At 40.9% G+C, this 13,492-nt stretch overlaps 1 protein-coding gene across 3 annotated transcripts in view; it reads left to right on the top strand.

The window, feature by feature from the left end:
* Window positions 1–200: 200 nt before the first annotated feature.
* The window catches only part of YARS2 (tyrosyl-tRNA synthetase 2), a 53,953-nt gene continuing 40,661 nt past the window's right edge, over window positions 201–13,492 (top strand). For all 3 annotated transcript variants that reach the window (XR_012518523.1, XR_012518522.1, XM_003926644.3), the window contains exons 1-4: window positions 201–1,019; window positions 2,018–2,185; window positions 9,514–9,669; window positions 9,982–10,152. Coding sequence is in view for 1 of the 3 variants with exons in the window: in XM_003926644.3 (XP_003926693.1) it covers window positions 241–1,019; window positions 2,018–2,185; window positions 9,514–9,669; window positions 9,982–10,152 (1,274 nt within the window). In the remaining 2 variants the exon portion in view is untranslated. The remainder of the gene's footprint in view (window positions 1,020–2,017; window positions 2,186–9,513; window positions 9,670–9,981; window positions 10,153–13,492) is intronic.

Genomic DNA, 13,492 nt, shown 5'->3' with positions numbered 1-13,492 from the left:
TCATAAGCAGATCCACACTGCGGATGAAGAAATTAAGCTTTAAGGAACTTGGTGCGACGGCTCTGAGGTGGAATCACCACTTGGAGCCAGAACTCTGTTGCTGAGAGCGCAAGCTCGGTAACTACGTAACCGCCTCGGGCATGCGCAGAAAACCACTGAAGCGCCTTCCCTACGAGCTGTTAGCAGGTGGGTGTGACGGGGCCTCTACAATCCCAGCATTCCTTTCGTGCCGCCACCAAGATGGCGGCGCCCATCTTTCGGTGCTGTTCCTGGGTCCGGTGGTCTGGTACCCTAAATCTCTCAGGATTCTTGCCCCTCGGGCTACGTAAGGCCCACTCGGGCGCTCACGGGTTACTGGCAGCGCAGAAGGCTCGGGGTCTGTTCAAGGACTTCTTCCCGGAGAGGGGGACGAAAATAGAGCTCCCAGAGCTCTTCGACCGTGGCACGGCGAGTTTTCCCCAAACCATTTACTGTGGTTTCGACCCCACGGCCGACTCGCTTCATGTGGGTCATTTGCTAGCGCTGCTGGGCCTGTTTCATTTGCAGCGAGCGGGCCACAACGTGATTGCGCTGGTGGGAGGCGCCACAGCGCGCCTGGGAGACCCGAGCGGCCGTACCAAGGAGCGCGAGGCTCTGGAGACGGAGAGCGTGCAAGCCAACGCGCGCGCCCTGCGCTTAGGGCTTGAGGCTCTAGCGGCAAATCACCAGCAGCTTTTCTCTGATGGGCGCTCCTGGGGCAGCTTCACCGTGCTGGACAACTCGGCCTGGTACCAGAAGCAGCACCTGGTGGACTTTCTGGCGGCAGTGGGGGGTCACTTCCGCATGGGGACGCTGCTGAGCCGGCAGAGCGTGCAGATGCGGCTCAAGAGCCCCGAGGGCATGAGCTTGGCCGAGTTCTTTTACCAGGTGCTCCAGGCCTATGACTTTTATTACCTCTTCCAGCGTTATGGATGCAGGGTCCAGTTGGGCGGATCTGATCAGCTGGGCAACATCATGTCCGGATATGAGTTCATCCACAAGTAAGTGCCTTTAGAACCTGAGGAAATCTTGGGACCAAATAATTTACACACTAGTAGCCTGTGTTTCACTTTTAGGATTGTAGGTTTTTGCCCTTCGTTCCAGCTCTTGTTGGTTTTATCCCCATTAAGGCTCTATAACGGCATTGATAACACTGGCTGATAAAAACTAAAGGGCTGAATTAAGGATATTAAGAGTAAAACGGTGTATGCTAAAAATTAGCTGGCTGTGGTGGCGCACCCCTGTAATCCCAGCCACTTGGGAGGCTGAGGTATGAGAATCGCTTGAAACTGGGAGGCGAAGGTTGCGGTGAGCCTAGATCACGCCACTACACTCCAGCACAACAGTGTATTCTAGAGCTCTGCAGAAAACAGCCCTCTAGTCAAGATTTATTTGGTCAGGGTCGGTCTGTTTTGCTTCCTGTAAGTCATCCTCTCTAATTAGAGAAACTGCTATTGTATCTTTACACCAGAATGTGACTGGACCTCCTTGAGTAGCCAGCCTCTGCTTTAGCTCTGCACCCTCCATGAAACTAGTGTTAGCCCTTGGTTGGTATCTCAAAAAATTTTTTCAGCTCCAAATATTTGACAAGTAATGTGGGTCTAATAGCATTGTCTTGAGAGAGACAACATATAAGGCTAGCTCATGTGCTACAGAGCAAAGCACTTGTTTAAAGCCATTTAGAACATTTCCTTTAGTGTCTCTTCCTGACACCCCTTCACCCAGTTCTCCCCTTCCCACTCAGCCTTTCAAAATCTCTAGTCCATTGTTATGTAGCACTTCCCTTTGGCCTGCCTAGAACCTGCCTGGTACCACTCATTGCATTCAGAGTGAAGACAGTGAGGACTGTAATAGCACATGAGAGGGCCAAGAATTCAGATTTAGGAGGTGAAGGAAGTTTTCCTGGAGCAAGTAACCAAAAAGAAATCTGGAGAGTAAACAGCGGAACCTACCACCACTTGTGCTTGAGGCACATAATGAAGTTGTTCTTTATGCATAGGTTGACTGGAGAAGATGTGTTTGGAATCACTGTTCCTCTAATTACAAGTACAACTGGAGCAAAGCTGGGAAAGTCTGCTGGCAACGCTGTTTGGCTAAACAGAGATAAGACATCTCCATTTGAATTGTATCAATTCTTCGTCAGACAGCCAGACCATTCAGTGGAAAGGTGAGTTCTGAGTAGTGGGCTGAGAAAAATTGACACCATAAACTCATGATGTAATTTTAGCCATTGAATCTATGAACATTTTATACTGTTTTTGTTTTGTTTTGTTTTGTTTTGTTTTTAACATAGTTTCTGTCTGCACATAAACCATTATGTCATAGAAGACTAACGTTTACTCTGTTCTAAAGTTAAACACTTTGTTGGTTAAAGCAGAAAAACCACAGTGGGTGACTAGAAAATGTAGAGCCAACTTTTTTATCTATAGCTAGCAAGTTCTTGAATTTTATCACTTGCGTATTTCCAGTTTTTTCACTCCTTTCATCTTAAACTTGACTACCCTTGTTTTTCCCTTTCCTCTACTCTCTCATAAATAAGACTTTAAAGACCCCCTTAAGAGATTATTTTCTCCTTAATTCAAATTGCCTTAAACTCTTGGAATAATAGGAATGAGAAATAAATACACCTGCAACAAAAAGATAGTGAAAAAATTATTTTGATACTCTGTATCATCTAGGTATAATTCTCTAAGACTTAAAAAATACAGAATTTTCGTGCAAAATATTAAGAGACACTATTGAGCAAAATAAAGACCTACATAAATGGAGAGTTAGACTATATTCATAGTACAAAAAGGTATCGGTTTTTAGTTTTTCTTTTGAAGTAGAATCTCACTGCCATTGCCCAGGCTGTAGTGAAGTGGCACAATCTCGGCTCACTGTAGCCTGGAATTCCCAGGCTCAGGTGCACACCACTATGCCCAGCTAATTTTTTATATATGTTTGTTTAGTAGAAGTGGAGTTTCACCATGTTGCCCAGGCTGGTCTCAAACTCCTGGACTCAAGTCATCAGCCTGCCTGAAACTCCCAAAGTCGTTGGATTACAGGCAGGAGCCACCACACCCAACCAAGATACCACTTCTGGATTTGGTCTACATTTAGTATAGCAGCAACCATAACTAAATCGGCTTTTTGTGGAATTGACAAGCTCATTCTAAGATTTACATAGAAATAAAAATGACTAAGATTGGCCAAGATGTTTTTGAAGAACAGTGGAAGATTATCATGCCTTTTTACAAAATGTCAGTAATTGTGTTTTTTTTCCTCCTTAGATTTATTTCTAGAATGTTTGATGTTACAGTCCTAGGGTTTTGATGTATTGAGAATTGATAATCTGGTTGGTTTTTGTGGTTTTTTTTGTTTTTTTGGAGAGGGAGTTTCGCTCTTGTTACCCAGGCTGGAGTGCAATGGCACGATCTCGGCTCACCGCAACCTCCACCTCCTGGATTCAGGCAATTCTCCTGCCTCAGCCTCCTGAGTAGCTGGGATTACAGGCACGCACCACTATGCCCAGCTAATTTTTTGTATTTTTTTTTTTTTTTAGTAGAGACGGGGTTTCACCATGTTGACCAGGATGGTCTCGAGCTCTTGACCTTGTGATCCACCCGCCTCGGCCTCCCAAAGTGCTGGGATTACAGGCTTGAGCCACCGCGCCCAGCCTGTTTTGTTTTGTTTTTTTTTGAGACAGTGTTTTGCTTTGTTCCCCAGGCTAAAGTGCAGTGACACGATCTTGGCTTCTTTCAACCTCCACCTCCTGGGTACAAGCAATTGTCTTGTGTAGCTGGGACTATGGGAATGCACCACCTTGTCCGGCTAATTTTTGTATTTTTGTAGAGACAGGGTTTCACCGTGTTTGCCAGGCTGGTTTCAAACTCCTGACCTCAAGCGAGCCACCTGCCTCAGCCTCCCAAAGTGCTGGAATTATAGGCTTGAGTTTCTGCCCCTGGCCTAGAAAATTGATAAGCTTTTTGAAAATTGCATTTTCTCTCTGGTTCTGGTGTATAGAAATACAATTGCTTTATATATATTACCTTTAAATCTAGCAACTCTGACAAACTCATTAATTCTAATAATGACCTTTAGGTTTATAGGTACATGTTTAAATGTAAAGTTAAGAGACCAATGGCACAGATGAGAGAATCTAGACAGATTCTAGCATATATGGTCTCCTTATCTCTAACAAAGGTGCCATTGCAGTTAGGGAAGACAGTCTTCGGTGAACATTGCTCCATTAGTTAGATGTTGTTGCAGGTGAAAAAAATGAAACTTAACCTTATGCAGTACACAAAAGTCAATTCCAGGTAGATTATAGACCTAAGTCTAAAATAAAAGACAAAACAGTAAAGCTTTTAGATAAATAGGAAAATGCCTTTATGACTTTAAGATAGGGAAAGATTCTTAAACAGGACACAAAAGGAAGGGATTGCTAAATTAGGCTAAATTAAAAATAAGATCTGTTCGTTATATGTCACTTAAGAGTGGGAGAAGATATTTTCTTTTTTTTTTTTTTTTTTTAGAAAAAATAAGAGGAAGTAAGAGAAAGAGGAAGAGGGAGAGAGAATGGGGGTATTTCTTTATTGCCCGGGCTAGAATGCAGTCTAAATATGGGTATGCGTATAATTGTCCTGAATGATGGAGACATGAAAGAAAATGAGGGAAGAGAATAACAAACGAGCCAACCAACATTTCGTTTAAACTTCTAAGTTGATATGATGTGGTACTGATAAGAGTGTATGTTTTGTGTATTTAAAGTGGAGAGTTCTATAAATGTTAATTACGTTTACTTGTTCCAGATCTGAGTTCAAGTCCTGGATATCGTTGTTAATTTTCTGTCTCATTGATCTGTCTAAGATTAATGTTGAAGTCTCCCACTATTATTGTGTGGGAGTCTAAGTCTCTTTTTAAGTCTTGCATGTCTGGGTATTCCTGTATTGGGTGCGTATATGTTTAGGATCTTTAGCTCTTCTTGTTGTTGCGTTGATCCTTTTATCATTATATAATGTCCTTCTTTGCTTCTTTTGATCTTTGTTGCTTTAAAGACTATTTTATCAGAGGCAAAAATTGTAACTTCTGCTTTTTATTTATTTATTTTTGCCCTCTGTTTGGTTGGTAAATCTTTCTCCATCCCTTGTTTTGAGTCTTTTTGTATCCTTGAATGTGAGATGGGTCTGGATGCAGCATGCTGATGGGTTTTAGTTTTTTTATCCAAATTGCCTGTCTTTGAATTGGGGAATTTAGTCAATTTAAATTTAGAATTAATAATGATATATGTGAGTTTAATACTGCCATTTAATATTAGCTGGCTATTTTGCCCATTAGTTGATGTAAATTCTTCATTATATTGATGCTCTTTACTTTTTGATATTTTTTTAGAAAGGATGATACTGTTTGTTCCTTTCTATGTGTAGTGGTTCTTTCAGAAGCTCTTGTAAAGCAGGCCTGGTGGTGATGAAATCTCTGAGTGCTTGCTTGTTCACGAAAAACTTTATTTTTCCTTCACTTATGAAGCTTAGTTTGGCTGGATGTGAAATTCTTGGTTGAAACTTCTTTTCTTTAAGGATGTTGAATATTGGTCCCCACTCTCTTCTGGCTTGTAGGGTTTCTGCTGAGAGATCTGCTGTAAGTCTGATAGGCTTCCCTTTGTGGGTAACCTGACCTTTCTCTCTGGCTGCCCTTAGTATTTTCTCCTTCATTTCAACCCTGGTGAATCTGACGATTATGTGCCTTGGAGTTGCTCTTCTTGAGGAATATCTTTGTGGTGTTCTCTGTATTACCTGGAGTTGAATATTATCCTGCCTTACTAAGTTGGGAAAATTTTCCTGAATAATATCCTGAAGCGTATTTTCCAGCTTGGATTCATTCTCTTCGTCACATTCAGGTACACCTATCAAGCGTAGATTAGGTCTTTTCACATAGTCCCATATTTCTTGGAGACTTTGCTCATTCCTTTTTATCCTTTTTTCTCTAATCTTGTCTTCTTGTTTTATTTCGTTGAGTTGGTCTTCGACCTCTGATATCCTTTCTTCTGCTTGATCAATTCGGCTGTTAAAACTTGTGCATACTTCACGTAGTTCTCGTATTGTGTTTTTCAGCTCCATCAATTCACTTATATTCCTCTCTAAATTGTGTATTCTTGTTAACACTTCGTCAAACCTTTTTTCAAAGTTCTTAGTTTCTTTGGATTGGGTTAGAACAAGTTCTTTTAATTCACAGAAGTTTCTCATTATCCACATTTTGAAGCCTGCTTCTGTAATTGGAACACAGTCGTTCTCCATCAGGCTTTGTTTCGTTGCTGATGAGGAACTGTGATCCCCTGCTGAGGGAGAGGCGTTCTGATCTTGGGTATTCTCAGACTTTTTTGGCTGTTTTCTTCCCTTTGTTGTAGATTTAGCCATCTGTGGTCTTTATAATTACCATCTTTGTAATTGGGTTTCTGAGTGGACGTCCAACTTATTGATTCTCAGCGCTGAAATCTGAGCAACCCACTGCGCCGACTAAATCAGCGGCGTTAAGATTGATGGTGCTTTTCTGACTCTGCACCAAGAACTGACGCTTCGAGGTGCCGGCAAAACCGCCTCACCGGTCACAAGAGTCAGTTGCGCTGGCGACCCGTGGGGCTCCTCCGCTGGGAATCTCCTGGTGCCTGAGCAACAAGAATTCATGTGAAGGTGTGGCATCCTCTCGTTCTTTGCGCTTTCACTGGGAGCTACAATCCCGAGCTGCTAGTGATCAGCCATCTTGGATCTCTCTCCAGGAGAAGATATTTTCAATACATGTATCTAAATGATAGATAAAGGGCTTGTATTCAAATTAATATAAAGGATTTCTTATTTCACATTGCACACCTGTATCAAAACATCTCATATATCCCATAAATACATACACCTATATACCCACAAAAAAATTTTAAATAATTTTAAAAATTAAAAAATGAAAAACTATGTAAATACTATATTAAACATGTTTATTTTAATACTAAAAATTTATCTAAGCCAGTGAGAAAAAGACAGCCCAGCAGAACAATGAAAAGAGGCTTGAATAGGTACTTTACAAAGATCCTATCCAAAGGCCAAAAACATAGAAAAAGGTGCTTAACCTTCACACTGAGAAGAAAAACACAAGATAAAGGCACAATGAGATACCATTATGCACCCTCCATAATGGCTAAACAAAAAAGTTGGCAGAACCAAATGCTGACAGGAATGTTCCAAGGTGGTGGGAGAATAAACACACAGAACCACTTTGGAAAAACATTTGGCAGTACCTACTAAAGCTAAATATGCACATACCCAGCAGTTCCTCTTCTGGGCATGTACCCAACAGAAATTAATGCACATGTGCACCAGGAGAGGTCTATGAGGCTATTCAGAGCAGCATTAATAGCAATTGTCTAAAAGTAGAAACAGCACAGAAGTCCACAGTAGAAAAATAAGTAAACACATTGTAGGATATTCATAGCGTGGAATGCTGTACCTGCAGCATCATGGATGAATATCCTAAACATACTGCTATGCCAGAAAATAAATTCTGTATGATTCCTTCTATATAAAGTCTTAAAGACAGGCAAAATTAAGTGATGCTCTTAAGGGAGGCATACTGAGATGTTAAAAGTATCAAGTAAAACAAGGAAGTGATTACTATGAAAGGCAAAATAGTGATTAACTTGGAGGGTTGTATGATAAGTTTGCTTGTTCTTGGGTAGCAGCAATACTGTATTTCTTTCTTTCTTTTTTTTTTTTTTTTTTTTTTGAGACAGAGTCTTACTCTGTCACCCAGGTTGGAGTGCAGCGGTGCGATCTCGGCTCACTACAACCTCTACCTTCCAGATTCAAGTGATTCTTCTGCCTCAGCCTCCCAAGTAGCTGGGATTACAGGTGCACGCCACCATGCCTGGCTAATTTTTGTATTTTTAGTAAAGATGGGCCTTCACCATATTGGTCAGTCTGGTCTCAAACTTCTGACCTCATGATCTGTCTGCCTCGGCTTCCCAAAGTGTTGGAATTACAGGCATGAGCCACCACACACCCAGCCAATAACTGTATTTCTTAACCATGGTGATTGTTACATAGAAGTTTTATGATTCATTAAGCTGTATCTTTGTGAATAATGTTACTTTTTTCTGTGTGTTATATATATTTCACCAAAGAAAAGGTTAAAGAGAATACATATAGGATGATACTATAGTCATGTACCACTTAACAACAGGGATACATTCTCAGGAATGCATTGTTAGGTGATGTGATCATTGCAAATATCATAGAATGTCCCTATGCAAACATAGATGGCATAGCCTACTACACACCTAAGCTATACAGTGTACCCTATTGCTCCTAGGGTACAAATGTGTACTGCAAATTAGTGTACTAAATGGTGGAGGCAGTGTTAATGCGAGGGTGTTTGTATATGTAAACATAGAAAAGGTACAATAAAATATGGTATTATAATCTCCTGGACCACTGTTGGATTGTACCAGTTCGTGGCCTGTTAGGAACATTTCTGCACAGCAGGAGCCAAGTGGCAGGCGAGAGAGCATTACCACCTGGGTCATCCCCAGTCAGATCAGCAGCGGCATTAGATTCTCATAGGAGCACCAACTCTGTTGTGAACTGCGCATGCAAGAGATCTAGGTTGCGTACTCCTTATGAGGATCTAGCTAATGCCTGATGATCTGAGGGCAAACAGTTTCATTCTGAAACCACCTCCCCTCCCCACCATTCCCTGGTGACTAAAAGGTTGGGGACCGCTGGTATATGCAGTCTGTCATTGACAGGAACCATTATGCAAAGCATGATGATTTATATCAGTTTTTCTTTAATATCAGTTTTTAAATTACACAGTACTTTTTTTTAATGGCCACATGCACATAAAAGTATAAAAACATGCTTGAGAAGGACAGCAGCACATAAACTTAGATTCATAGTTATCTCTGGTGGCAGGGAAGGGAATGTAATTGGACTGGGGCCTTCGTCGATGGCTATTTTGTTCCTTTTAAAAAGGAAAGTTGAGGCTGGGCCTGTAACCCCAACACTTTGGGAGGCTAAGACAAGAGGATCACTTCAGCCCAGGAGTTTGAGACCAGCTTGGGCAACACAGGAAACCCCGTCTTTAAAAAACATTACAAAAATAGCCAGGCCTGGTGGTACAAGCCTGTGGTCCTGGCTACTCAAGAGGGTGAGGTGGTAGAATTGCTTGAGCCCAGGAGTTTGAGGTTGCAGTGTGCCATGATCATGCCACTGCACTCCAGCCTGGGCAACAGCAAGACCCTATCTCAAAAAAAAAAATTAATAAATTGAGAACAAAGATGCCAGAATAGTAGCATCTTAAATCTGGGTGAAGTGTGCATAGGGCCTGCTATGTTCAGGACATTTCTGCATCTGTGTTTCATATTTAAAAATAAAAAATTTAAAAATAAGGATAACCTGAAAGGGCAAGGGAGCTGGAGATAAAAATTAGGTGTGTGATATAAGTGTTACCCTTTATTTTTTTTTCCCGAAGGTACCTGAAGCTGTTCACTTTTCTGCCCCTTCCAGAAATTGATCGTATCATGCAGCTGCATGTCAAAGAGCCAGAATGGCGGGGTCCTCAGAAACGACTGGCAGCAGAAGTAACAAAGCTTGTTCATGGACGAGAAGGACTGGACTCTGCTAAAAGGTAGTCATTTAGAATAATTAACACTTGATTGTGATTTAATGGCTGGACATGAGGAAAGTAGGAGGTATGCTGTTTTAGGGTTGTCTTGTCATTTATCGCTGACAAGCATTGTCAGTATTTGACTTAGTGATTTAAGATAGCCTGTTTATTGGAAAGAAGGATTACCTTGAATTAAGTTTATGAATTATACCAGATAGATGTTTTAAAAGCATATAGTCTAGAACTTGGACACTCTGTAATTGATGAATGGGTATTAGAACCTGTATTTGAATAAGCAGATACCTGATATGGCTCTTAAAATGTGTTTTTCAGGTGTACACAAGCCCTTTATCACAGTAGCATAGATGCGCTGGAGGACATGTCTGATCAAGAGTTAAAAGAGTTGTTTAAAGAAGCTCCATTTTCTGAATTAGTTCTTGATCCTGGAACAAGTGTTCTAGATACCTGCCGCAAAGCAAATGCCATTCCAGATGGTCCCCGAGGGTAAGATTATTTAACTTACAGATTTACACTTAATTCACCATTAAACGTTGCAGTTCACAGCATGTGTTCCCAGAGAGGGTGTTTTCCTGATCATGCTTTAGTGGCATCTCCTCCTTAAAGGGGTTAGATTAGTCCAAGAATAAAGTATAATCTGAGAGTACTTATTGTTGAAAATACCTTACATTTTCCATAAAACTACAATATTCCTATACTGTTTCTTATTAAGTATAACCCAGTCAGTCTTTCCTCCAATACTGCGAAAGTGCATTTGAGGGACATGTTTAGTAAATACACTGGCATCAGTGTACGGTTTAGGGATATGGTCACAATTTTAGAGGGTCGCAGAAACAGAGGCTGTATGTAGACAGATTAACACAGCACTCTCATACTCAGTCTGTATCCTTTATTTTGAGAAATGGAAAAGGTTACCTAAACTATCTATAGTAGTAGTTGAATTTCTGAAAATGAAATGAGCATATAATGGCTAAAACCTCAAGTACTTTCATACCAACCTAGTAACTTCGTAAGACTGTTGTAAACTATATAATAATCCCCTTGCGAATTGCATTTTTCTATTCAGGAATTGAGTAGAATATTTTAATTCCTCAGTTATGAGGTATTAAGGAATAAATAAGGTGTTCCACAAAAAACCGTTCAGCCGATTATTGATGCTTACCCATTTTTAAATGAACATCAAGGTGGAAGGAAAAGTACTGTGTAGCCAGAAGACCCCAGGTGCCTCTTTTACAGGAGTTCACCCATAAGTCAAATGGTTATCAGCCCATGGCAATGATTATGAATGACATTTGTTGTATTATGGTTGCTGTTCTCTTTCAATTTTCTTGGATTATTTGCCTCTGTCCTAAAGAGTCCTAGACTCTTCTGCCTAAAGGAAGCACCCGTTATCAGCTGGGCGCAGTGGCTCACGCCTGTATTCCCAGCACTAGGTGGGCGGATCATGAGGTCAGGAGATCGAGACTATCCTGGCCAACAGGGTGAAATCCTGTCTATATTAAAATACAAAAAAAATAATAATAAGGTGTGGTGAGATGCACCTGTAGTCCGAGCTACTCAGGAGCCTGAGGCAGGGGAATCACTTGAACCCGAGAAGTGGAGGCTGCAGTGAGCTGAGATCATGCCACTGTACTCCAGGCTGGTGACAGAGCAAGAGACTGTCTCAAAAAAATAAATAAAAACACACATTATCTCCCTTTGTATCACCTGCCACTCCACCTTAGTGATTCCTTCATCTGGTTTACTACACAGTGAATTTGAGGATGGTGTTATGTACTTCCCTAATACAAGCCACTGAGACAAAGAATTTTCCTCACTATGGAAGTAGACTTCATTTTCTTCTGAACTTTACTACAGTCTGTTTGCTAATACTGGAAGCTTTACCAGTTATAGATACCACATCTGATTTAGCCAGGGTTTTAAGTAATACTGATTATATATTTTTATATCATGTAACCTAAATTACTGTTGGTGCATTTAAACAAAACATAGAACATGATCTGGAAACTAGCAAACAGTCTAAAATAATACTTCCTAAAAAAAAGGAATCCATCCTTAAGTGGAAAATCTTTTTTTTTTTAGAATTTTTTTTTTTAATTGCATTTTAGGTGTTGGGGTACATGTGAAGAACATGCAAGATAGTTGCATAGGTACACACATGGCAGTGTGATTTGCTGCCTTCCTCCCCATTACCTGTATCTGGCATTTCTCCCTGTGCTGTCTCTCCCCAACTCCCCAGCCCCCACCATCCCTCCCCTATTTCCCTCCAACAGACTCCAGTGTGTGATGCTCCCCTCCCTGTGTCCACGTGTTCTCATTGTTCAACACCCACCTATGAGTGAGAACATGCGGTGTTTGATTTTCTGCTCTTGTGTCAGTTTGCTGAGAATGATAATTTCCAGGTTCGTTCATGTCCCTACAAAGGACACGAACTCGCCATTTTTTATGGCTGCATAGTATTCCATGGTGTATATGTGCCACATTTTCCCTGTCCAGTCTGTCATCGATGGGCATTTGGGTTGGTTCCAGATCTTTGCTATTGTAAACTGTGCTGCAACGAACATTCATGTGCATGTGTCCTTATAGTGGAACAATTTATAATTCTTTGGATATATACCCAGTAATGGGATTGGATTGCTGGGTCAAATGGAATTTCTATTTCTAGGTCCTTGAGGAATCGCCACACTGTCTTCCACAGTGTGGAAGTGTAAACTAATTTACACTCCCACCGACAGTGTAAAAATGTATTTCTCCACATCCTCTCCAGCATCTGTTGTCTCCAGATTTTTTAATGATTGCCATTCTAACTGGCGTGAGATGGTATCACAATGTAGTTTTGATTTGCATTTTTCTAATGACCAGTGACGATGAGCATTTTTTCATATGTTTATTGGCCTCATGTATGTCTTCTTTTGTAAAGTGTCTGTTCATATCCTTCGCCCACTTTTGAATGGGCTTGTTTTTTTTTTCTTGTAAATCTTTTTTAGTTCTTTGTAAATTCTGGATATCAGCCCTTTGTCAGATGGTTAAACTGCAAAAATTTTTTCCCATTCTGTTGGTTGCCGATTCACTCTAATGACTGTTTCTTTTGCCGTGCAGAAGTTGTGGAGTTTGATTAGGTCCCATTTGTCTGTTTTGGCTTTTGCCAATGCTTTTGGTGTTTTGGTCATGAAGTCCTTGCCTATATGCCTATGTCCTGAATGGTTTTGCCTAGGTTTTCTTCTAGGGTTTTTATGGTGTTAGGTCTTATGTTTAAGTCTTTAATCCATCTGGAGTTAGTTTTAGTGTAAGGTGTCAGCAAGGGGTCCAGTTTCTGCTTTCTGCACATGGCTAGCCAGTTTTCCCAATGTAATTTATTAAACAGGGACTCTTTTCCCCATTGCTTGTTTTTGTAACGTTTGTCAAAGATCAGATTGTTGTAGATTTGTGGTGTTGCCTCCAAGGCCTCTGTTCTGTTCCATTGGTCTGTATGTCTGTTTTGGTACCAGTACCATGCCGTTTTGATTACTGTAGCCTTGTAGTACAATTTGAAGTCCGGTAGTGTGATGCCTCCCGCTTTGTTCCCTTTGCTTAGAATTCACTTGGCTATGCGGGCCCTCTTTTGGTTCCATATGAAATTTAAGGTGTTTTTTTCGAGTTCTGTGAAGAAGGTCATTGGTAGCTTGATGGGGATAGCGTTGAATCTGTAAATTACTTTGGGCAGTATAGCCATTTTCACGATATTGATTCTTTCTAACCATGAACATGGAATGTTTCTCCATCTGTTTGTGTCCTCTCTTATTTTGTCGAGCAGTGGTTTGTAGTTCTCCTTGAAGAGGTCCTTTAT

This window comes from Saimiri boliviensis, chromosome 7 (genome assembly GCF_048565385.1).
Source record: "Saimiri boliviensis isolate mSaiBol1 chromosome 7, mSaiBol1.pri, whole genome shotgun sequence".
Taxonomy (NCBI): domain Eukaryota; kingdom Metazoa; phylum Chordata; class Mammalia; order Primates; family Cebidae; genus Saimiri; species Saimiri boliviensis.
This window is presented reverse-complemented; position numbering and strand designations above follow the sequence as displayed.